The following is a 24,309-nucleotide window of genomic DNA, read 5'->3' on the forward strand; positions in this document are numbered from 1 at the left end:
AAACAGGTATTTGTACACCAGTGTTCACAGTAGCATGATTCACAGTAATCAAAGGTGGAAACAGCTCAAATGTCCATCAATGGATGAATGTGGTACACACATACAGTGAAATATATTCAGCACCAAAAAAAAAAAAAAAAGTTTGGCACATGCTGCAGCCTTGAAGACATGATGCTGAGTGAAATAAGCCAGCCACAAAAGGACAAATAGCGTACAACTCCCCCTGCTGGAAGTATCCAGAACAGTTAAATTCAGAGACAAAGAGTGGTTACCAGGGGCCTGAGGAAGGGCAAAGGGGTAGTTAATGTTTAATAGGTAGAATTTCAGCTTAGGATGATGAAAAAGTTTTGGAAATAGATGGTGGTGACAGTTGCACAACAATACAAATGTACTTAAATGCTACTGAACTTACAAATGATTAAAATGGTAAATGTTAATGTATATTTTACCACAATAAAAATAAGTTGATATAAAGAAAAAAAATTAGCAGATGATGTGGCTTAAATCAAGAACCCATCTCTATAAAAAATAAGCAAAATTAGCTGGTTGTGGTGGTGTGCTCCTGTGGTCCCAGCTACTTGTGAGACTGAGGTGGCAGGAGCGCTTGAGCTCAGGCGGTCAAGGCTGCAGTGAGCTGCTGTGAATGCACCACTGCAGTCCAGCCTGGGGGACAGCATGAAACCCTGTCTCAGAAAAAAAAAATAAATTATATTTCTGGCCCCAGAAATGTTTTAAAATCCTCTGTGGTAAATATGTAGGAAAAAGAGAAGAAAATATGACATTTATTGAGAACCTATTTTGTATAATTGTTTTAACTATTTAACTATTTTATGTCACTTAGTTCTAATACTGTGATGTAGGTACTAATCCAGATTCAGATTAAGAAGCTGGGTCCAACTGTCAGTAAGTGGCCAGACCACCTTCCAAACCCAGCCTGTCCACCTCCTGATTTTGTGCTTTCTGGCACACCTCACTGCTTCCTGCTTATCCCATTTCACTTTCTTTCCACTGGACACTGTAAAAAATTTCACCTATTTGGAAGTTTGCATCTGCAGCGAATTAATTAGGAAAAACACAAATTATGGACCAAGTGGTACCTAAATAATAGAAGCAAATCTTGTCCTTCACAGAACACACTGGTCAAAGCCAGAAACAGAACTGAGCACTCACCTGGGACTTGGCTCTTCTGGTTTCCTCAGTTTTGAGCCAGATATAGTTGCCATATTCCATATGAAATCAGTAAAAAAATCAGTAAAAATCAATAAGGTGAAAGGGTTCTGTGACCAGTCATGGTGGGGTACGGGGAGGGGGTTGCCAGGGACTTTTAGGACCCTGGAAAACAGATATAACACATCCTCACCATGGTACTTTGGAAAATGCAGAAGGGCACAGAGAGCAAAAACCTACCACCATAAAGCACCTCATCACCTAGAAAGAACCAGTTCACATTTAGGTCAATATAGTTTCCATTTTTACTGCGCATACACATATATACAATGTATTTTAAAAATGGGTTTTACAATTTGTAGTTTGATCACTTGGTTTACAACTAAATATACTGTGAACATTTTCTCTTCTACAACAGTTAAAAGAATTGCATAGTTTGGAGGAAACATAATTTATTAAGCAATCTTTTTGGGGACATTGAGGTATAATTTTTTTCTAAGGAGACTTCATTCTTTTTACAATGCCTTTGGGGAAAAAAAGGGGAGTCCTTGTCTTACATAGCTTTCTGTAGATGATGGAAACTTGCCCTTTCATTTAGCCTTTTTACTTGCTTCTCTACACCCACCTAATCACCAATCAAGTAACCCAACTTATGTTTTCCAACCTCTCTCTTCTCTTTGCTTCCTCTTTCCTACCCAGTGTCCCTGCACACACGCAGACAGACTTCCATTCCTTCAGCACTCTGGTTCCTCCACTTAAAGAGGCTTTCTTTCCTTCTAGAGAGACTATTTTAATTGATTTTGATCAACTCTACTCAAAACTGTATCCTAAGGTCCACATTAGAATTAGTCTTTAATAATCTGAAGATATAATTCAATCATTTAAAAGAACATATTAAGAAGACCTTGGTAGAATTACATGTATCAAGAAACACCAGGCCTTGCGTGGTTGCTCACGTGTGTAATCCCAGCACTTTGAGAGGCTTAGGCAGGTGGATCACAAGGTCAGAAGTTTGAGACCAGCCTGGCCAATATGTTGAAACCCCGTCTCTATTAAAAATACAAAAAAATTAGCCGGGCATGGTGGCACATGCCTGTAATCCCAGCTACTTGGGAGGTTGAGGCAGGAGAATTGCTTGAACCCGGGATGCAGAGGTTGCAGTGAACTGAGATTGCGCCATTGCACTCCAGCCTGGGTGACAGAGTGAGACTCCATCTCAAAAAAAAGAACCACTGGACTTGGCACAATGGAGATATTGCTGACTTTCTTTTTTTCCTTTTTTTTTGAGACAGAGTCTCGCTCTGTCGCCCAGGCTGGAGTGCAGTGGCGTGATCTCGGTTCACTGCAAGCTCCGCCTCCCAGGTTCACACCATTCTCCTGCCTCAGTCTCCCGAGTACCTGGGACTATAGGTGCCCGCCAACACGCCCGGCTAATTTTTTGTATTTTTAGTAGAGTCGGGGTTTCACAGTGTCAGTCAGGACGGTTTCGATCTCCTGATCTCGTGATCTGCCCACCTCGGCCTCCCAAAGTGCTGGGATTACAGGCGTGAGCCACCGCGCCCGGCCGATATGGCTGACTTTCTTTTGAAAAAAGAAGTAGTTTTTTGGGAGAGGGCAGGGCAAAGAGGTAAGAAGTAGTCAGTTCTGTAAGGAAACGTTAGAGACCATTTTGGAAATGTATTCATTATTTTAAGGCAACTAACAAATGATCATCTTTCAGTTAGGACATTGTAGCAGCCGCCTTTACTGGTCATGAAATTTGCATGATATCTAAAATTATATTTCTGGAAATAGGTCAATGTCGATTAATAGTAACTTTGTATAGAAAGGCAGATGCCAGCTAGCATAAAAGCGGTACGTGCAGACGGTGGTAGTTCTGGAGTCCTGGAAGCCACGAGGTGCTCATCCATCACAAGGCCATCTGGAAGGTAGGGATGCTTGATCATTAAAGGAAACCTCTCTGGCAGTTCATCCTGCTGCCCACAAACGTGGCATATCTACATGCCTACTGTGAACCTGCTCTTCTCAGGACACTCACATTGGAACCTAGCCCAGTGGTGATGCCTTCACTTGCAGGGATGAGCAGAACCTGATTAGGTTCTGATGGGTCCCATGTTCCGGGAAGAGAACATGGCCCCTACATATCCAATCATTCAACCTACACTTATGAAACACCTATCCTGAGTCTGACACCCAAGATACAAATGGCAAAGACACAATCCCTGTCTGGATTGGGGAATTCCTTCCTGTTCTCAGTGAAATGTTTGCTTTCATTTATTTCCTGGACTTGAATATTTTCCATTTCTAACATCTCCAAGCCCAAAACTATTATAGGTCTCTGAACTTGGGGGGCCCTAGAAACCTGGCTCAGGCTGGGGTAGAGAGAGGACCATCGCCTCTTTTTCTCTCCAGGTGCTGCCCTTCTTTTCATTGTTTTCCTCAAATTAGTAAAAATCAATAAGGTGAAAGGGTTCTGTGACCAGTCATGGTAAGGTATGGGGAGAGGGTTACCAGGGACTTTTAGGACCCTGGAAGTTCCTAAAGGACTAGCAAGGGGCCAAGCCTCTGATAGAATTTGCTGTTGGGATGGACTCCAAATGAGCTGCCCATCCTGGTTTGGGTCCTCCTGCCCAAAGGAAAGGAACACCAGAGAACATCTCTTGGTTAAACAAGAGACCAAGACTTGTTTATTTTCCTCAATAGAAGTTCAGACCATAAAATGTCAAACAGACTTGAAATACATCTCCATCTGAAAGGCAGCAGGACTAGCCAGGTTTCCGAGGAAATAAATATCAAAGAAGCCAAGGCAACTATCTCATCAAGAGTCTGTGACACTTTTATAAGCAGAACTTTAGTTGCTAGGCTCTAGCAAGCCAAGAGGTACAAGGAGAGCCTACTAACTAAGCACCCCCCAAGGCAACTTCAAAGGGCAAAAGAAAGAGGAGAACCTCAGCTTACCACAGCCAGGTAGAAATGCCTGAGGAAAGCAGCGGAGCTGGCCGTGCCAGCATTTACACAGGGAACACTTCTTGGGCAGCCAGGTGTCATGGGGCACAGACCCACAGTTCCTGAGAATGAACAGGTAAGGCAATAGCCATGGGTCTGAAATTTCTACTTCCCTTTCCCTCTCCTCTCCACGGCTCCCCACCCCTCTGAATGGCTTACTCTTTGCGCACATCATGCTCACAGTTTCGTCCATAGAAGGAGGGGGGGCAGGCACAAAAGGACCCCAGCATGCAGGTTCCCCCATTCAGGCAGCAGGTTCTGTTTAGCTCCTTACCTGAAAGGTAAGAACAGATGACTGAGGGTGTAGGGATGGAAAAGTGCAAGGGCAATTCCTGTAAGCGAAGGTTAATGCAACACTAATGTGTTGTCCCACAGAATAAGACTCTGTGCCTTTGAGCAGAAGTCATTTTCATGCATAGGCCAGTGGTGGTTCTGGGGTTCCCCAGCGTGAAGTGGACTCAGGTGAGGAAAACTGCGCTCTAGGGAAGTAAAATACACAATCCCTGTCTCACTTCCAAAACCAAAAGCAGTCCAGCACCTGCCCAGTTCCAGAACCAGGTGCCCTTTTAGGTGAAAGAGCGTTGGAAAGATACTCAGGAGACACATGAAGGGCCAGGGCAGAAGCATCGAAGCCAGGCAGTTCTTACTGTTCTGTATCCCCATGGGCGACACACGTTGGGAAGACCGAGGCCGAATCGCAGGCTCCTCCTGGGGCCGAATGCTGTCATCTCTGAAGGCCAGGTCTCCCCAAGATGGACGTGCAAATTCCCGATGGCTCAGCCCTTAATGACAAAATCAGTTCATGGAGTCTGTATTTCAGGCCACATAAAAATTGTGAGTGATCAAAATAACAAAAGGTCTCTCACCGGCAACTAATCCCAGTTCAAAGGCTTTAGAAATGGCCATGATCCAAATCACACTAGGAAGAGGAAGTCAGACATGAGTTAGCAAAACAAAGGAAATAAAGCCTTACAAGTTAACACCTGGGTCCTCCCATCGCAAGGACAGGACCACAGATCACTCAAGAGAAATTGTAGAGCGCCACCTTTCTTTGTTTAATGGCCAATTCATGTAACAAAGAAAAATGTTGAAAAAGTCACCAATATCCAAGTCTTTTTAATATATTTTGTTATTTCTTAGGCCCTGTCCTCACATAAGTACCTAATTTTAAGTAGGTTTATGTCTTTTATCTTTTATTTCACATATTTTTTCTCCTGCATACAGTTTTCATACAAGGATTTAAAAATGGCTGCGTCCCATGTTACTGATGAATCACATTTTACAAACTACTTTATTTTTTGAGATGGAGTTTTGCTTTTTCACCCAGGCTGGAGTGCAATGGTGCGATCTCAGCTCACTGCAACCTCTGTCTCAAGCGATTCTCCTGCCTCAGCCTCTGGAGTAGCTGGGATTACAGGTGTCTGACACCTGCAATCCTAATTTTTGTATTTTTAGTAGAGACGGGGTTTCACCTTGTTGGCCAGGCTGGTCTCAAACTCCTGACCTCAGGTGATCCACCCGCCTTGGCCTCCCAAAGTGTTGGGATTACAGGCTTGAGCCACCGTGCCCGGCCAAACTATTTTAACCAATCATTTAAAAGGTTTTTAGGTAAAAAATGTGGTGTTTTTTTTTTTTTTTTTTTTTTTTTTTTGCTATTATCTTAATGGTTTTGCAAGTATCGTATCTGCTCATGCCTTTAATCTTTTCAGAAGATTTTAAATTTGGTTGTAGTATTGACCTTTGTTTACACAAGAATAAAGAAACACTATTTCATAGACAGAGTCATTAACGTAAAATGAAAATTAACATTAACAGGAAAATGTTAAAAGCCAACGGCAAAGGTAGAAGTAACAGTGTGAAATTCCAGGTCTTTCAGGAAAAAGAGCAATGCTGTTGGCAGCACTTTAAGGCTTAAGCAAGAGAAAAATCAAATGACGGGTGTAGAACATTTATTTCCTAAACTGGCAATCTCTAGCAATCAAAAAAAGCTCACATTCAAGATTAGCTCATACCTGTAAGAGAAGCGGGCCATCTTCCTGCAGTCCGTAGCTTTTAGCAATTAGCGGGGAAAGAAGGCGTTAGCATCGCTTTAATTCAGAGTCATTGCCAAAACAGCCAAAGGAAAACATTCATCTCCTAAAGCGAAAATGGCAATTTAAGAAGAAAATGAGAAATATGCGTTCCCCAGAAGGTCGTAGCAGAAGCAGGAACAAGATGTCCAGGGGAAACTGGAGGGCTTTCGGCCTTGAAAGTTTAGACCTTGAGCTGGAGACTCAGCCTTTCCGGGGATTCTCCTTCTTCAACAACAAACCCCAGTCGGGGCGGGGAGACCCTTCAGGTGGGCGGGACGCCCACCAGCATGACAATGGCCCACATGCAGGGAGAGGAGTCTTGTAAAACTGTGGTTAACTAGTCCTAATATCTCTCTCATTAGTTGCAGGCTAAAATGATCAGATGTACTCTTTTGGGGCGGGGGGCGGGGGGAAGAAAGAAAGAAAGAAAGAAAAATCAGTTTCTCGAATCGAGTTGGTGATTCCAGGTTGGAGGGGTGGTGGAAAGTAATTGCTTTAATTAGGAAAACCTGAAAATGTATGGGTCTCAAGGCGTCTGATACTTTATTTTATTTCAGGAAGTTTTTTTTCCTGAAATTTGCTTCCACCTTTGCTTTTCCGGGAGTTTTGAGCCCCGTACTACCGCTGGGGGATACCCGGGTGGCCAAGAAAGGGGTGCTCTCCGCCCGAGGAGCTAGGTGTGTGTCAGGGGAAGACTAGGAAGCTTGAAACTGAGATAGAAGTTCAGGGTCAGGAGGGGTTCCTTGGGGACTCCAGACTTGAAGTGCAAATTCCAGGCGGACCTGAATTCCTGGGAGGACGCGGGAGCCGGCGCCAGGTGCCCGGGAGAGGGGAGGGGCGGCCAGGGGCGCAGCCGCTGGGGCTCTGAGTGGGAGTGCCTGTTCCAGGAAAAAGTTCTAGAACCACGGCAGTCCGGCATGAGAGGCCGTTTCAGTCCCCAATCACGGGAATTTATCTCAGCCTTCAGCGCCCACGGTGCGACCTCTTGCAGCCCCTCGCCGTCCTGGCCCCACGACACCGGGAGTTACCCCCGGGCTCTAATGTGCCGCTTGCAGGGGTAAACGTGTTTATTGAGTGGCTCCACGAAGCTCCAGACGCCCCAGATGGAGAGGCACGTCTATGAGCCGGAGTCGCCTCCCCTAACATTTCAGTCCTCCGGGTAATATGTTACTAAATACGCCCAAAGTCGTTAGTAGTTTCTAAATCGCATTTAATTCCAATTTCTGAAGGAAAACCTGACGGTTACTTAATATTGCCAGGCACACAAATGTGAAGCTTTTATTAGATAGTTGTTTCCATCCACCTCTGTTTATTGGATTTAGGCCTCGGCAGAAAGAATTGGTGGCATCCGAACCCATTTCAGCGTCAGTGCCTACCTGTGTGGATGCCATGGATCCACAGGTGCTGGGAAGAGGTGCTGTTTACTTCTACACATAATCTTGGGAGAAGCAAACGTAAAATAATTTGTACTGGGGGAGTGAGGCCCCATCCAGTCAAGGGTGGGATGCAGTAACATTTCCAACTCCACAGCAGTTGACTATTTCATTCCTGCTGTGCTTCACCTCCTCCCTGTGTGGTCTTTTCAGGTGAAACGCTTCAAGTACCATGCTGAGATTCATAGGGGACATGGGAACATGGCCTGAAGCTCTAGGAGGCCGGAGGTGGGGGAGGGCTCTGCAAAGGAGAAGGCTAACCCTGGAGCTGCAAGGAGGTGTAAAGGTGTTACTCAGTGTGGTACATTTGTAAGGTAGCTTGTGCACCACAGTCCTCACCAGTCCAAGGTGCTAAGTAGATAAGTAGCGCCCACAATATTAGTCTCACTTTGTGGACAAGACAACGAGTTCTATTTGGGGATTTGAATGTCTTGTCTTCAGAGACTGGGCAGGCCTGTGGCAGAACTGGCAACAGAACACACCCCTGCGTTGCTATTTCCTTATCTAAAGCTCTTGTGGAATTTTTAGAGCTTAAATAGGACCCCTGGAAATCACTGCATTTTCGGAGGAAGTAACTGAGGTCTCCAGTCTGGTGATGTTGGCATTGATGGGACCAGAATCCCAGGACGCCAGCTTTTCAGCCACACAAAATCCCTTCTCTAAGGACCAGAACCCCCTGAAGAGATCCCCATTCCCCGTAGGTACTGACTGCAGAGGAAGCCAAGTGGATCCAGGGTAGTCAGAGCCTGGGCCAGGTTTTGGGATGGGGGATGGGGAGAAGGGGAAGGGAAGGGCTGTGGTGGTTAAGAGAGGTTAGATATTTGCTGTTGGGCTGGAGATGTAAGGGCTATTTAACAGGTATTTGATGTCTACTGCTGGGCTGCCTGTAGACTGGAGCTTGGCTCTGGAGAAACAGCTGTGAGAAGTGACCCCACTGTGAGGCTGGAGAGGAAGAACAGTAATTGTTGATTCTAATTGTACTAACTGCAAAAAGTTGTTGCTGCCTCCAGGTGGGGAAATTGAATGACTACCCTAGGATGGCCACTGGTCACCTCTGCTTGGTCACTGTTGGAACTGGGCTGCTGGCCAGCCTCCAGGCCAATGAGTGCTTTGTGTCAAAAGGCCAGGCCTAGGATTGGGAAGTGCTGTGCAATGGGGGTTCCCCAATCGCAGTCAGCCCATCTCATCCCTTACTAAAGGCACTGAGAACAGAAAGTAAAAAACCATGCTCTTGGTATTGACCATTTCTTGGTACTGCCCTTGAGACACTGTGTATTAAAAACTGGGGCAGATTGTGTTTAAAAATCACACAAATAAGCCTTTGACTTAAAACCATCCAAACAAGAATGGTGGAATGAAATACATCATAATCAAAGGACAGACTTCCTGTGTCTGCCTAAAATTCAAGGAAGAAAATAAACTTGGAGAATGGGATCAATTTTAGCTATCAAAAGCCAATTCGACCTTGTTTAAATGGTTGAGAACACATAGAACTAAATTCCAACCAAAGAGTTAACAGAAGAACGCCATTTCTGCAGTACAATGACAGTATTTCAAGGTTAAAAGCCTCCTTTTATCATAGGGCTCTTAGGTCTTACCTCTGTCATTGTTTCCTTGAACATCCAGGCAGGCCAGAAGATGGGAGAGAGCAGAGGGGCTGGGGGAGTTCTGTATATATATGTACCCTCCAGCTGAGGAATGTCAGGGCCTCTAATTTCGTCAAGCTTAGCGCCCAACAACTTCTGTTAACACCTGAGCTACACTCCTGCGGAAGCATTATCCACCCAGTGTGTCCTGGCCACACTTCATTAACAAGTTAATGACTTTCTGTTTTCACTGGCAAACTTACAAATTCCAACTGGAAACCTATTCTGTATTTGCCACAGGTCTCTGTGTGGGACATAAAAGGACAGATTCCTGCATTCAAAAATCTGCAATTTCAGTGGGGAAGATGTGCTCAAGCGAGTCATTTTACAGCCATATTGTTACACAAATGGCATAAGAGGAAGGGAGAAGGGCTTAAGAGAGGACTTCATTTTTTTCTGTGAGCCATGGGGGCTGTATCATATTTCTTCCTATGTAGACATACTATACATGATTTTATCAATGAATAGACATGACATGTTTCCACGTTTTGTGGTGAACTTCCTTGTACGTATATCTTGCCGAACGCTTGAAAGCATATTCCTCTTGTAAATTTCTAGCACTGGAATTGCTTGGTTAAAGGGTGGATGCTTCCAAATTATTTTCCAAGAAGCCTGCCCCTCCTCCCTCTCCCTTGAGTTGGTATTGAAAGCTCATCTCCCAAGTACTTACCAACTCTGGCTGCAGCAAGCATCTTAAGTTTTGCTAATACAGTATGTGAAAAGTAGTATTTCATTGTTGCTTGGATTTACATTGTGTCCTGTGGTTATTGGGTGTTTGTATTTCATTTTCTATGACCTGGCTGGTTCTTCTTACAGAGCACTTGAATTGGCTTCTTTGAGACTCAGCCCAAATGTCATTTGCTCTGGGAAGTCCTTGCTGAGACCATCTTCCCTACTACAGCTTCCAGCTGTTCTGAGAGCCCTGTCCTGGCACCCACTGACCCCGGAGTTTATCTTGTCATCACTGTATTTTTTTTTTTTAGACGGAGTTTCGCTCTTGTTGCCCAGACTGGAGTGCAATGGCATGATCTCGGCTCACCCCAACCTCCGCCTCCCTGGTTCAAGCGATTCTCCTGCCAAGTAGCTGGGATTACAGGCATGCACCACCATGCCCGGCTAATTTTGTATTTTTAGTAGAGACGAGATTTTACCATGTTGGCCAGGCTGGTTTCAAACTCCCAACCTCAGGCAATCTGCCCACCTCGGCCTCCCAAAGTGCTGGGATTACAGGGGTGAGCCACCTTGCCCGTGTAAGGTGTATTGCAAATTGCTTGTGTTTTTTTTTTTTTTTTTTTTTTGTCTTTCACCAACTCTTCCCCCTATCCTTTATTCCCTTGGAGTAAGAGGTCCAGAAATCCGGTCTTCCAGAAACTTCAGCTTCTCCAACCTCTAGTGAAGTGTTTACCTGTGCTGGTTTTCTTTTGGCTTAGTCTTTCTCCAATAGCCACGTCTGTGACAGAGAGATATTAAATCTCAGTTCTATTTTCTAAAATGGGGGTGGGGCGAGGGCAAGGTCCTTGAGAAACCTTGAGAAACGCCACAGGAAAACAACTTGTTTCCCCAATCCTGATCCTAGAAATAAAACAAAGAATACCCTCTTCCCCCAGCAAAGAAGGAAAAAAAGACAAATCTGAAATATGTAACCCAAACCACCACTGATATTCTGGGCTGAATTCTGGGCAACTTATTAAGAGTATTTACCACATGTAAGACAAGATAATTTTGATGTGTTTACTGGTTTCGCTCTTGATGCTCAGGCTGGAGTGCAATGGCGCAATCTCGGCTCACTGCAACCTCTGCTTCCCAGGTTAAGCAATTCTCCTGCCTCAGCTTCCCAGGTAGCTGGGATTACAGGTGTGCGCCACCATGCCCAGCTAATTTTGTATTTTTAGTAGAGACGGCATTTCACCATGTTGGCCAGGCTGATCTCAAACTCCTGACCTCAGGCAGTCTGCCTGCCTTGGCCTCCCAAAGTGCTGGGATTATAGGCATAAGCCACCGCGCCCAGCCCTGATTTAGACTTTTAGACATAGCTATAATTTAGAATTCTTTTACACCAAAATCTTAATTTTTTCGATTAAATTCAACAAATATTTACTGATCAGCTATCTGTGCTTAGCACGATGAGGTAGATAGAGATTTCCCAGGTAGGGCTCCTGCTCCCATCTCCCCTGCCCTGAGATAAGACAAGCCCAGTAATCTAAACTAAGTGCCATTTTAGTGTGATCAATAAGCTGCTGATGGGGAGGAGGCAGTCACTTCCTAGTTTCCTACCAACCAAATCAAGGCCATTTGGCCCCAGCAGACAGATAGATGGACAGACAGACCCAGGAGTTAGACTTGGGAGGCAAGCTGGGGTCTCACTTGGTTTTCATGACCTGGACAATCTCATTTAAAAGTGCTTCTTAAGCTGGTGCAGTAGTTCATGCCTGTAATCCCAGCACTTTGGGAGGCCGAGGCAGACAGATCATCTGAGGTCAGGAGTTTGAGACCAGCCTGACCAACATTCAGAAACCCTGTCTCTGCTAAAAACATAAAATTAGCCAGGCGTGGTGGCGGGCACCTGTAATCCCAGCTACTCAGGAGTCTGAGGCAGGAGAATTGCTTGAATCCGGGAGGCAGAGGTTGTGGTGAGATGAGGTCACGCCATTGCACTCCAGCCTGGGCAACAAGAGTGAAACTCCATCTCAAAGAAAAAAAAAAAAAAGTGCTTCTTACACAGCGGATCTTGTATTTGATCACATACAACTCTTAATGACTATTTTATTTTTTTGAGATGGAGTCTTGCTCACTGCAGCCTCTATCTGCTGCTGGGTTCAAGTGATTTTCAAGCCTCAGTCTCCCGAGTAGCTGGGACTACAGGCATGCGCCACCACGCCTGGCTAATTTTTTCCTTTTCTTTCTTTTTTTTCTTTTGAGATGGAGTCTCGCTCTTGTCTCCCAGGCTGGAGTGCTATGACACAATCTCAGCTCACTGCAACCTTCACCTCCTGGGTTCAAAGGATTCTCCTGCCTCAGCCTCCTGAGTAGCTGGGATTACAGGTGCCTGCCACCATGCCCAGCTAATTTTTTGTATTTTCGGTGGAGACAGGGTTTCACTATGTTGGCCAGGCTGGTCTCGAACTCCTGACCTCAGGTGATCCACCTGACTTGGCCTCCCAAAGTGCTGGGATTATAGGCGTGAGCCACCATGCGCAGTCCTACTTTGATTTTTAGATCCCACAAATAAGTGAGAACATGGGATGTTTGTCTTTCAGTGCCTGGCTTATTTCACTTAACATAATCATCTCCAGTTTCATCCATGTCATTGCAAATGACTGGATCTCATTCTTTTTTATGGCTGAATAGTATTCCATTGTGTATATGTACCACATTTTCTTTATCCATTCATCTGCTGATGGACACTTAAGTTGCTTTCAAATCTTAGTTATTGTAAACAGCGCTGCAACAAACAGGAATGCAGATATCTCTCTGATATACTGATTTCCTTTCTTTTGCATATATACCCAGCAGTGGAATTACTGGTTCATATGGTAGCTCAATTTTTAGTTTTTTGAGGAGTTTCCAAATTGTTCTCCATAGTGGTTGTACTAATTTGCATTCTCACTAACAGTGTGCAAGGGTTCCCTTTTTCCACATCCTTGCCAGCATTTGTTATGGCCTGTCTTTTAGATATAAGCCATTTTAACTGAGTTGAGATGATATCTTATTGTAGTTTTGATTTGCATTTCTCTGATGATCAGTGATGTTTAGCATCCTTTCATATGCCTGTGTGACATTTGTATGTCTTGTTTTGAGAAATGTCTATTTAAATCTTTTGCCCAGCTTTTTTGATCAGATTGTTAGACTTTTTTCCTATAGAGTTGTTTGAGCTCCTTATATATTCTTATTATTAATCTCTTGTCAGATGGGTAGTTTGCAAATATTTTCTCCCATTCTGTGGGTTGTCTCTTCACTTTGTTGATTTTATGCTTTGCTGTGCAGAAGCTTTTTAACTTGATGTAATCCCATTTGTCCATTTTTGCTTTGGTTGCCTGCGTTTGTGGGGTATTTGTGTGGTTGTGGCCTGTGGTTGTGGTGTTGCCCAGACCAAGGTCTTGGGGATTTTGCCCAATGTTTTCTTGTAGTAGTTTCATAGTTTGAAGTCTTAGATTTAAGTCTTTAATCCATTTTGATTTGATTTTTGTATGTGGTGAGAGATAGGGGTCTAGTTTAATTCTTTTGCATATGGATATTCTGTTTTCCCAGCAGCTTTTATTGAAGAGACTGTTCTTTTCCCTAATGTATGTTCTTGGTACTTTTGTCAAAAAAGAGTTCTCTGTAGGTGTGTGGATTTGTTTCTGGATTCTCTATTCTGTTCCATTGGTCTATGTGTCTGTTTTTATGCCAGTACCATGCTGTTTTGGTTACTATGGCTCTGTGGTATAATTTGAAGTCAGATAATGTGATTCTTCCAGTTTTGTTCTTTTTGCTTAGGGTAGCTTTGGCTATTCTGGGTCTTTCGTGGTTTCATATAAATTTTAGAGTTTCTTTTTTCTATTTCTGTGAAAAATGTCCAGTATTTTGATAGGGATTGCATTGAATCTGTAGATGGCTTAGGGTGGTGTGGACATTTTTAGCAATATTGATTCTTCCAACACAGGAACACGGAATGTTTTTCCATTTTTTTGGTATTTTCTTCAATTTCCTTCATCAGTGTCTTACAGTTTTCATTATAGAGATATTTCACTTCTTTGGTTAAGTTAATTCCTAGGTATTTAATTTAAGTGTGGTTATTGTACATGGGATTACTTTTTAAATTTCATTTTCATATTGTTCACTGTTAGCATATAGAAATGCTACTGACTTTTTTTGTTTGAGGCAGGGTTTCTGTTTCCTAGGCTGGAGTGCAATGGCACAATCTCGGTTCACTGCAACTTCTGACTCCTGGGCTCAGATTATCCTCCTACCTCAGCCTCCCAAGCAGCTGGGACTACAAGTGTACACCACCATGCCTGGTTAATTTTTATATTTTTTTGTAGAGATGGGGTTTTGCCATGTTGCCCAGGCTGGTCTCAAACTCCTGGGCTCAAGCAATCCATTTGCCCTGGGCTCCCAAAGTGCTGGGATTACAGGTGTGAGCCACTGTGCCCAGCCTGCTGCTGGGTTTTGTATGTTGATTTTGTCTCTTGCAACTTTACTGAATTTGTTTATCAGTTCTAATAGTTTTCTTGTGGAGTCTTTAGGTTTTCACAAATATAAGACCATATCGTTAGCAAACAGATAATTTAACTTCTTCCTTTCCAATTTGGATGCCCTTTATATCTTTCTCTTGTCTGATTCTTCTAGCTAGGACTTCCAGTTCTATATTGAATAACAGTGGTGACAGTGGGCATCCTTGCTGTGTTCCAGCTGTTAGAAAAAAGGCTTAATTTTTTCCACATTCAGTAAGATACCAGTTGTGGATCTGTCATATATGGCTTTTATTATGTTGAGGTATGTTCCTTCAATACCCAGTTTTTTTTTTTTGAGGCTTTTTATCATAAGGGAATGTTGAATTTTATCCAATGCTTTTTCAGCATCAATTAAAATGATCATATGATTTTTATCCTTCATTCTGTTGATCTGATGTATCGTGTCAATTGATTTGTGTATGTTGGAACTACCCTTGTATCCCAGGGATAAATTCCACTTGGTTATGATGAATGATCTTTCTAATGTATTGCTGAGTTCGGCTTGCTATTATTGTTGTTGAAGATTTTTGCATCAATATTCATCAGAGATGAATTTTGACCTGTAGTTTTCTTTTCTTTTTTTTTTTTTTTTTTTGATGTGTCTTTCTCTGGTTTTGGTATCAGGGTAATACTGGCCTATAGAATGAGTTTGCAAATATTCCTTCCTCCTCTATTTTCTGGAATAGTTTGGGTAGGATTGGTATTAGTTCTTCTTTAAATGTTTGGTAGAATTCAGCAGTGAAGCCATCAGGTTCTGGGCATTTCTTTACTGGGAGACTTTTTATTACAACCTTGATCTTGTTACTTGTTATTGGTCTGTTCAGGTTTTGAATTTCTTCCTGATTCAATCTTTGTAGGTTGTATGTACCTAGAAGTTTGTTCATTTCTTCTAGACTTTCCAATTTATTGGCATACAGTTGCTCAATGAGTGGATTTTTAAAAGTAAAAGAAGGAGACAGAGAAGGATTAATATAAAGTTATTTGTTAGGAATTTTCATTGGTTTACAGAAATAACATTGATTAGTGATTAGCTATACATCCTTTAGCTATAGGCTGTGGGTTATAGTGTCTGGCGTGTTGCTCTTAGGTTAATTTACAGCTACGTGTGACGATAGCAAGCAATTTCAAGAGATGAAGACATAGCTCAAAGAGGTGAGTAGGCATGAGTGCAGTTTCATTTTAATGTCTCCTTGGGCCTGATAATGGGAAAAAAACTTGCATTTCTCAGGTAAAAGTCCTTTTTTTTTCTTTTTTCAGACAGAATTTCACACTTGTTGCTCAGGCTGGAGTGCAATGGCGTGATCTCGGCTCACTGCAACCTCCGCCTCCCGGTTGAAGTGATTCTCCTGCCTCAGCCTCCCCAGTAGCTGGGATTACAGGAGCCTGCCACTACGCCCGGCTAATTTTGTATTTTTAGTAGAGACGGGGTTTCTCCATGTTGGCCGGGCTGGTCTCAAACTCCCGACCTCAGGTGATCCGCCTGTCTTGGCCTCCCAAAGTGTTGTGATTACAGGTGTGAGCCACCGTGCCTGGCCAAAAAGCATTATTTTCAAAAGGCTGGGCACCGTGGCTCATGCCTGTAATCCCAGCACTTCGGGAGGCCCGCGGGCGGGATCACCTGAGACCAGGAATTTTAGACCAGCCTGGCCAACATGGTGAAACCCCGTATCTGCAAAAATTAGCCGGGCCTGGTGTCAGGCGCCTGTAATCCCAGCTACTGGGGAGGCTGAAGCAGGAGAACCGCTTGAATCCGGGAGGCAGAGGTTGCAGTGAGCTGAGATCGCACCACTGCACTCCAGCCTGGGCCACAGAGGGAGACTCCTCTCAAAAAATAAATAAATAAATAAATAAATAAAACAAAGAAAGAAAGAAAAAGAAAATTACGCTTTTTTAAGGAAATGAATTTTAGAAGTATGACATATATATCACACAAAAGGTATTTTTCAGTTTTAGGCTAAGGGAGATGAGGAGCCATTGCCATTAAGGGTCAGGAAGGGGTCACATGGGCTCTTGGGAGCAGCAAGGGACTTGATTACTGATTATTAATTTGTCATATTTTCACGATGTCGGCTATCAGCAAAACATATTTGCCCAATTAGTAAACTATCTAAAGAGAATCTAAGCTCACATACATTTTAGGAAATTAAAAATATAAAATATAACGGTGAAATTGAGACCTTGGATGTCTGCTGCTTCCAACATCCAAAACGCTTTTACATTCCCTTGGTCATATGGCTTTCAAAGCCTGCGTCTGGCTTGGTTCCCAGTTTAGTGTGCTGAGCCCTCGGAACCCGCTCCCTTCCATTCCACACCCTCCGGGATCTCCAATGTGAAAAGGTCTGGCCCCGGGTAGGAGGCTGCAGATAGTCCCCGGGCCCGGTCTCTCGCTGGCCGGCTGCAGCGCGCAGGGTGCCAAGCCCTCCCCTACGAAGTCTGTTTTGTCTCAGGCTGGGCTGAGTCACATAGAATAGATAGATAGTTGATTAGCACATGTCCTCCAGATCATATTATCCGCCTACAAATATAGCCTGTTAGCGCACAGGCACGGGAGGCTTCTTCCGGCTGGGCCGTGCTGCTCAGCGGGTGTAAACAGCGTCTGTGGTGTAAACAGCCGCGGCGGGCAGGCCACGACTGTCAGTGCCCGCCCCTCGGGGCAGGTAAGCGCTAGGCGTCTGAGGTGGCCGGCGGGGCGGGAGCAGGGGGCTTGCGCTCCCCGTGGGAGGACGCGGGCAGACGGCCGGTGCCCTGGGCGCTCAGTTGTTTACGCCTTCCTCCGTGCCTTGGTGACCTGCAGTCGGCGGGAGCAACAGGGGTAAACGTCCCTAACCGGACAGCGGCTGGGGCTTAGGCATCGACCGGTATCTGAGGTCCAGGACTATGGTGGGATGGCGAGAAAGGAGAGAGCGTGGGGAGGCGGGTATCCCCGCGAGTGAATCTTGCTCCGGGTTAGCAGTTCCCCTGCGGGCACTGCCCGGGTGCCCAAGGCTGAGCCCAAAGCTTTCTGGTCCAAAGAGCTGTCCAGGGGAGATAAATCAACTTTGTTTGTGCCCTGAATGGTATGACTGACACATGGCCCTGGCGGGGAAGTCTTTTCTCCCAGCGTCTCACGCCCCCTGGTTTGGGGTTGGGACAGGCGTGAGGCAAGGGCGGAAAGTGACTGGAGACCCAAAGGAGGAGAAATTGTCTGGCTTGTTAGCCGCTCTGCCCTGTTGCTAGCTCTTCTGCTGGACCAAACCCTCTCCCAGAACTCAGGGACTGGGGAGTTCACCCATTATTCACCCAAAGAACCTCTGCTAATCATACCAGGTGGAGAAAAATCCTCGGATGCTCACATACCTCTTGTTTTTGTCTTTTGTCACTTAATTGGTGACAGCGATTCTTAGTTTCCTTTCTTTTTAAGTGATTGAGCCTTTTTTTGACCTTACTAGGTGCCAGGTACTGTCTTAAGCCCTTGACACAATGATCCTACACGATGTTCTCGCCAACTTGTGAGCTCAGTGCTGTTTGCTCCATCACGTCCACAGGAGAACATAAGCTCAGAGAGGTTAGGCCGTGTTCTCAGGGACGTGTGGCCAGAGAGTAGGTAGACAGGGCTCCAGCCCAGGCAACTTGGACCTGGAACTGCCCTCTTAATCCAGTTTGGACCCTCTGCCTCCCCTGGCTGAATTTTCTAGCTTAACAAATTACAATAAAATTAATCAGATGTCCCCAGGGAAACTGTGATCATGTGGCATAAATGTCATTTAATTCAGGATTTGGCTGACTATTCTGACCTTACTTGACTATTTAGCTCCTATTTACCTTCATTTCTATCAGAAAACTCATTCGTTCATCCCAACCCTGGTGTCCAGGCAGTGGCCTTATGTGAGGATAGAATGGAATTTGTGAGTCACCAAAGATCCTTGGTTGTCATATTATTGCCCATTGTATCTTGGTGCCCCCAGAAATTCCCATGGGTTACAGTTGTTCTCTTGGATGCAGCAAGGCTGATATAGAGGTTTTCCTCACATTGATGACACACCTGGAAGGGTGCCGTGGAGGGGAGTTCTGAGAGGCAGGTGTGGAGAAGAGAGCCTCTCTCTGCATGGCTGGTTCAGGTGACCTCTGGCATTAGCTTTGTCCTCCTGTCCTGCTCCATCTCTTGCTCCTGTCCCCCTCCCAGCCTCACAGAGGGAGCACCAAGAATGGCTTGGCACCTGCATGATGAGGTGACTCTCCTCCCAGACTCCCCCAGATCCTTCTTAGGATGCTCTGAGGGGTTAACCCTGCACCCACTCTACACCTCCTACCCAGCAACCCAGTGTCATTTGACAAGAAGGGAGAGGACTAGATGACTGGAAAGCCCCCCCTCTCCCTAGCATATGACTTCTGAGTGGAGACTACTGCCCTGGTGCCAGGGGACATGTTTTTCCAGTCATGCCCTCTGGCTCTGGAAGCGGATGGCTCTGTAGAGTGGATGACTCTGTCAAGTGGATGGCTCCGTAAAGTGGTTCTGATATAACTGGGTTGGGGAGTGGGGTGTGGAAAGTTATTCAGTCAAACCTGCACTGTTAGCCCTTTCCCGTTCCTCAAGGTCCGGGCGGGACTCTCCCAACCCCTTCCCCTACCCTTTCTCTTTTGGCTCCTACAGGGGTTGGTTCAGCCTCTGTTGTCTAATGAACGTGCTGCGCTGAAAGATATCCTTTGATGCTCTCCCCTCTAGATTGGGAACTTGGAGGCATGGACAAAGCTTCTGTCTGTCTGCATTTTATGAGCACCCATAAATGTCACTTAGGGTTCCTAGGCATTGAAAAACAGAAATACATACTAAGTACGCTGGCTCAGTACACAGTTTCTGTGTTGAGGTTCAGAAGCAGGAGACTGGCATCTGTAGCCCTTGGACTACTCAAAACCCCTCATTTGATGGCCATAGCACACCTCTCTCTGCAGGGACTTGGACAAGATGATGGAGAGGCCCCTCCAGTTCCCATCATATGCTACAAATGACCTGCTCAGCTGAACTCATGGGGACCAGGCTGTAAACCCAAGTCTGGGGACTCCCAGGTGGCTGCTCCTGTCAGTAAACTGTGGCTCGTCTATGGCTTGGTCCATGGACAGATAAAATATAATGGATCAAATACTTTAACTTCATTAAGTGTTGTGATGTAAACAAACAGTAGACTGAGAAATAAAGTAACAGGCGGGTTTACTTTAGATGAGGAGGCTGGGAAGGCCGGACAGGAGAAACATTTAAGGTGGGTTCCAGGGGTGTGGGGAGGAAGCCCCGTGACTGGGGGAGGAATGTTCTAGGCTGAGGGAGCAGTGTGTGCTGAGCTCTGAGGGGGAAGAGGCAAGGGGTGGACAAGCACTGAGGAGGGGAGCAGGAGTGTGAGGCGGGATGGGCTGGTCGAGGGCAGACCATGCCAGGGGCTCACTGCCTCTGTGGAAAGCTGGGATCTCATTGTCATTTCAAAGGCAGGCCTCGGGGGGATTTGTGCCAGGTGGTGGCATGATCTAGTTCTCATTGGAAAGTGACTCTCACTATTGACTAGAAGATGGTTTGGATGGAGTTGATTGGGAAGCCAGGAGACCAGTTAGGAGGCCTTTCCCCAACTGAGGCAAGGTGTGACACTTGGTGGTGGTGAGAAATGCATGCCCTTTAAGACGTAGGTGATAACTGGATGTGTGGATGAACGTGTGTGTGTGTACGCGTGCATGTGTGTGCATGCTGTCTGCATAGTGGGTGGGCAGAGTGAGGAAACGAAGCAAACGAAGTGACTTCTGGCTGAGCATGGTGGCTCATACCTGTAATCCCAGCACTTTTCGATGCCGAGGCGGGCGGATCACCTGAGGTCAGGAGTTCAACACCAGCCTGGTCAACATGGTGAAACCCCATCTCTACTAAAAATAAAAAAGTAGCCAGATATGGTGGCTTGTGCCTGTAATCCCAGCTATTCAGGAGGCTGAGGAAGGAGAATTGCTTGAACCCAGGAAGTGAAGTTTGCAGGAGCCGAGATTGTGCCACTGAACTCCAGCCTGGGTGACAGAGTGAGACTTCATCTCAAAAAAAAAAAAAAAAAAAAAATTAACTTCTAGATCTTCTAGATTATGATGGAGTCATTCCTGAGGTGTGGAATTAAGGGAGGCCCAGGATGGACAGACTCTAAAGGAGCAAGTTTGGAGAACATCATGTTTCTTTTAGATATGTGTGAGATATCCAAGGGCATATTCAAGGAGGCAGCTAAACATGGACACCAGATGGCACCAGAAGTTAAGACTGATTTTTATAAGTGCCTTATAAAAATCCACTGTCTTGGTTATTTATTGCTGCATAACGAGTTACGCCCAGGCGTAACAGTTTAGAATAACAAACATTTATTACCTCACAGTTTCTGAGAGTCAGAAATCCGGGGCATTTTAGCTGAGTATTTCTGGCTTAGGGTCTCGTGAAGTTGTGGTCAAGATGTCCACAGGGGCTGCCATCATCTGAAGGATTGACCGGAGCTGGAAGATCTGCTTTAAAGATGGCCCCCTCTCATGGCTGTTGACAGGAGGCCTCAGTTCCTTTCCTCATGAAGCTTTTCCACAAGGCTGCTTGAGCATCATGATGACATGGCAGCTGACTTCCTAGAGTGAGTGATCTGAAAGAGAGTGAAGACCTAGACCCAGAAGCCACACCATTACTTTTACCACATTCTAGTCATTAGAAGTGAGTCACTAAGTCTAGCCTATGCTCAAGAGGGGAGGAATTAAGTTCTACCTTTTTAAAGGGAAGAATGTGAAAGACTTTGTGGGTATAGTTTAAAACCATCACATCCACCAAAACAAAATATTTTACATTTTATTGTCCACTAAAGCTAAGATCAGTAAACTAAAACCTGCAGGCCTGGCACCTGTTTGTATATGGGATGTGGGTACTGCTGCAGCATCTGGGGACCAAGCTGGAGTATTTTCTTCTGTCTCTATTCCCCCACTGCTCTCAGCGTCTGTCCACCTGGCCAGCTGTACCTTGCTGCAGGCCAGGGCCAACCCTGGTTGCCATCTACACATTGGAGACTCTATTGTTAGCAACTGCCAGGCTCCAAGCAATGGAATCTCAGTTCAGGAGCTGGTGACTTAGTAGGTCACCTTGCCTCCAGCCAGCTGTCCAACTTGTGATGACTGGAGGAGAGAAGGACACACAGGCACCTGTCTGGGTGATACTGGGGCAGAGAGAGAAATGGACTGTAGCAGGCTCACTCTCCGGCCCCTTCCCCTGCCAACCTCTCCTTTCTCTTTTTGTTTTTTTGAGACCCAGGCTGGAGTGCACTGGTGCAATCTCAGCTCACTGCAACCCCTGCCTCATAGGCTCAAGTGATCCTCTCATGTCAGCCTCCTTAGTAGCTGGGACCACAGATGCATGCCACCGCCCAGCTATTTTATTTATTTATTTTATTTTCTATTTTTGGTAGAGACAGGGTTTTGCCATGTTGCCCAGGCTGCTCAAACTCCTAAGCTTAAGCAATCCACCTGCCTCAGCCTCCCAAAGTGCTGTGATTACAGGTGTGAGCCGCCACCCCCAGCCCCCCTGCCCCTCTTTCACCATGTCTGCTAGGCCTTTCCCTCTTGGGCTAGCCCTCTAGCCAACCGGAATCAGATGCTGTCTTGGAACGATGACACTTTGTCGCCAAATTCAATGAGGGTCCAGGCTGAAGCTTGACACTTAAGCGGCTTTGTAGAATCCACTTGGTTGTAAAGTTTCCTATTTGCTTTGTTTGTATTGCGGGTCTGCTGACTGGATCCCATAGAGGTTAATTTTTCCCTTTTCTGTGTTGGTGTAGTATATGATAATGACATTTCTATAGTCCTAGAGAAAATTAATGCTTAAAAGACTGTGTTGACTAGGGTTTATTCTACAAAGAAGACATTAACTTTGTAAATTTGCTAGGAGATCTCGCCCCTGAGCTGCTGAGGGACTGGCACCTGTGTCTGTCCCTGACAACTGCATCCTGTGGGCTCCCCAATGTGGCTTCTCCCCTGGATGGAGCATCTCCTACTTACCCTGGACTGACACACAGACTCTCACTTGAAACTACTTTCCCAGTCTCCGCACCCACCCATGAGCTACTACCTTCTAGGTTAAGGTAAAATTTGTCCAGTTGTCTAGAGAGGTCTGGACTCAGCCCTATCTTATATGGGATGCCAGGGGCTGGGCTGGACCTGGCACTTAGAACCTTGTATTTCATAGCTTCCCAGCACCTCTGGACATCACATGTAAATCTCTAGCAAATGTGGTCATCACCTACTGTTCTTAGAGTCTCCAGTTTGCATTATACATGTTTGCAAACAAAACTTCATCTTATAGGTAAGATGCAGATTTAAAACCTGGCACATTAAAAGCCCCCTTAATTGTATAAGAGAACCTCTTTTCCTGCTTTTTAAAACACAGGGAAAACGGTGAACATGGTTAGATGACAGACAGGATATACTCTTTCTCACCAAAATACTCAGTGTAGTAATGACTTATAACTACTTAAAAATATGTCAGGGCCTTTGGTAATTAAATTTCAGAATTCCAGGAATTTATCAAAGATGATTAAGCCATTTTTTGTTGACATGATAAAATATTTAGAACACAAAGGCATCAAGAAGAGACCATTCCTCTAAGATGGGAACTAGAATTACATTTATCTAAGTTAATGCATAGAAATTAATAAGCAATGATTTTTAAGATGTAGGAGCAGTTAATGTACAGCTCTGGCTACTTGCCAAGAGCTAACTGGCCTAAGGAAATGAAAGAACCTCAACAACAGAGTCTGTGATGTGTCTGGTTGATCTGGAGAACACGAGCCCTGTGTATAGGGAGTAATTCTTCCAGCTTCAGTTACTCTGGCTGGCAGGGCTGCCCATGCTGCTCAAATGCAGTTAACTTTACTTTGGCTTTTTTGGTTTACGTGGAGACTTGGGTTCTGCACAGAGATTTCCTCCAAAAAGCTAGGCTGATTGATTCTTTTTAGTGTTTCTTCACTACTGGCTGTGGACTTTGATCTTTTTATTTTCAGGCTGATGTGTAGTGTTCCTTTATGGAAACTTTTAAGTCGAAAGTTGAAGCCTTAATTAAGATCTTTGCAGGTTAGATACTCCTGAGCTGAAGATAACAGAGTAAGAAAAGTGGTAAAAGAAAAATTAAATGCACTTCTTTTACCTATCGTTTTTATGGTAGACATTTGAAATTTAGCCTTTTAGTGATTTTGAAATATGCAATACATTATTATTGACTATAGTCGCTCAGCTATGCAATAGATTTCAAAACATTTCTCCTACCTATCTGAAACTGTACCTTTTGACTAGTAACTCCCCATTCCCTTCCTCCCCGGCCCCAACCTCTTTCTACACTCTACTTCTACGAGTTCAACTTTTTTAGGTTTCATATAAAGTGAGACATACAGGGAACCTTCCTTTTCTGACTAGAGGAGCTGTAGCCCAAGAGTGGAACAAACCGTCATGCTTTCTTACTCTCTTAAATCTGCGCTGCTTGGCCGCGACTGTGGGTGCAGTTGTAGGAAGTGCACGGCAGAGCAGGGTAACTACAACACCAAGTTTTTGGCCAGAGGACCGCAAAAGGAACCCAGCGATCTGGAAAGGACTAGGGAGCTCACAGACAGGGAGGAATTTGGAGAAAACAGCTCCGTAAGTTTGTTCCTGGGCGCCTCCCCGAGTTGCGCATGCGTGGATCTGACCCCAAGCACGCCAGAGATGTTAGACCTGAACACGGGGATAGACCTTCAGCCACGCCGAGACTGGCCACTGGGTG

The 24,309-nt window shown here is 45.1% G+C and overlaps 2 protein-coding genes across 2 annotated transcripts in view; one reads left to right on the plus strand and one right to left on the minus strand.

Moving 5' to 3' along the window:
- Positions 1–1,556: 1,556 nt before the first annotated feature.
- CRIPTO (cripto, EGF-CFC family member) lies at positions 1,557–6,211 on the minus strand. Its single transcript, XM_007983963.3, has 6 exons — positions 6,186–6,211; positions 5,040–5,092; positions 4,821–4,955; positions 4,333–4,447; positions 4,126–4,235; positions 1,557–3,088 (listed from the first exon to the last, which is right to left on the minus strand). Exons 1-6 carry the CDS (start codon positions 6,203–6,205, stop codon positions 2,973–2,975), a joined length of 549 nt encoding a protein of 182 aa, XP_007982154.1. The 5' UTR covers positions 6,206–6,211; the 3' UTR covers positions 1,557–2,972.
- A 10,904-nt stretch (positions 6,212–17,115) lies between these two features.
- Positions 17,116–24,309, plus strand: part of LRRC2 (leucine rich repeat containing 2) — a 49,224-nt gene continuing 42,030 nt past the window's right edge. Inside the window, exon 1 of the mRNA XM_007983961.3 lies at positions 17,116–17,194. The gene's annotated coding sequence lies outside the window, so the exon portion shown is untranslated. The remainder of the gene's footprint in view (positions 17,195–24,309) is intronic.

The sequence above is a fragment of the Chlorocebus sabaeus genome, chromosome 22, assembly GCF_047675955.1.
Source record: "Chlorocebus sabaeus isolate Y175 chromosome 22, mChlSab1.0.hap1, whole genome shotgun sequence".
In the NCBI taxonomy this organism is placed as follows: Eukaryota; Metazoa; Chordata; class Mammalia; order Primates; family Cercopithecidae; genus Chlorocebus; species Chlorocebus sabaeus.

Excerpts from the sequence above, each read along its gene's own strand:
- CRIPTO (XM_007983963.3), bottom strand. The coding sequence starts at position 6,205 with ATGGCCCGCTTCTCTTACAG. Across the intron at positions 4,956-5,039 it reads TGAACTGGGATTAGTTGCCG|GGCTGAGCCATCGGGAATTT; the intron begins GTGAGAGACCTT and ends TTTGTCATTAAG. Across the intron at positions 3,089-4,125 it reads GGCATTTCTACCTGGCTGTG|ATGGCCTTGTGATGGATGAG; the intron begins GTAAGCTGAGGT and ends CCTACCTTCCAG.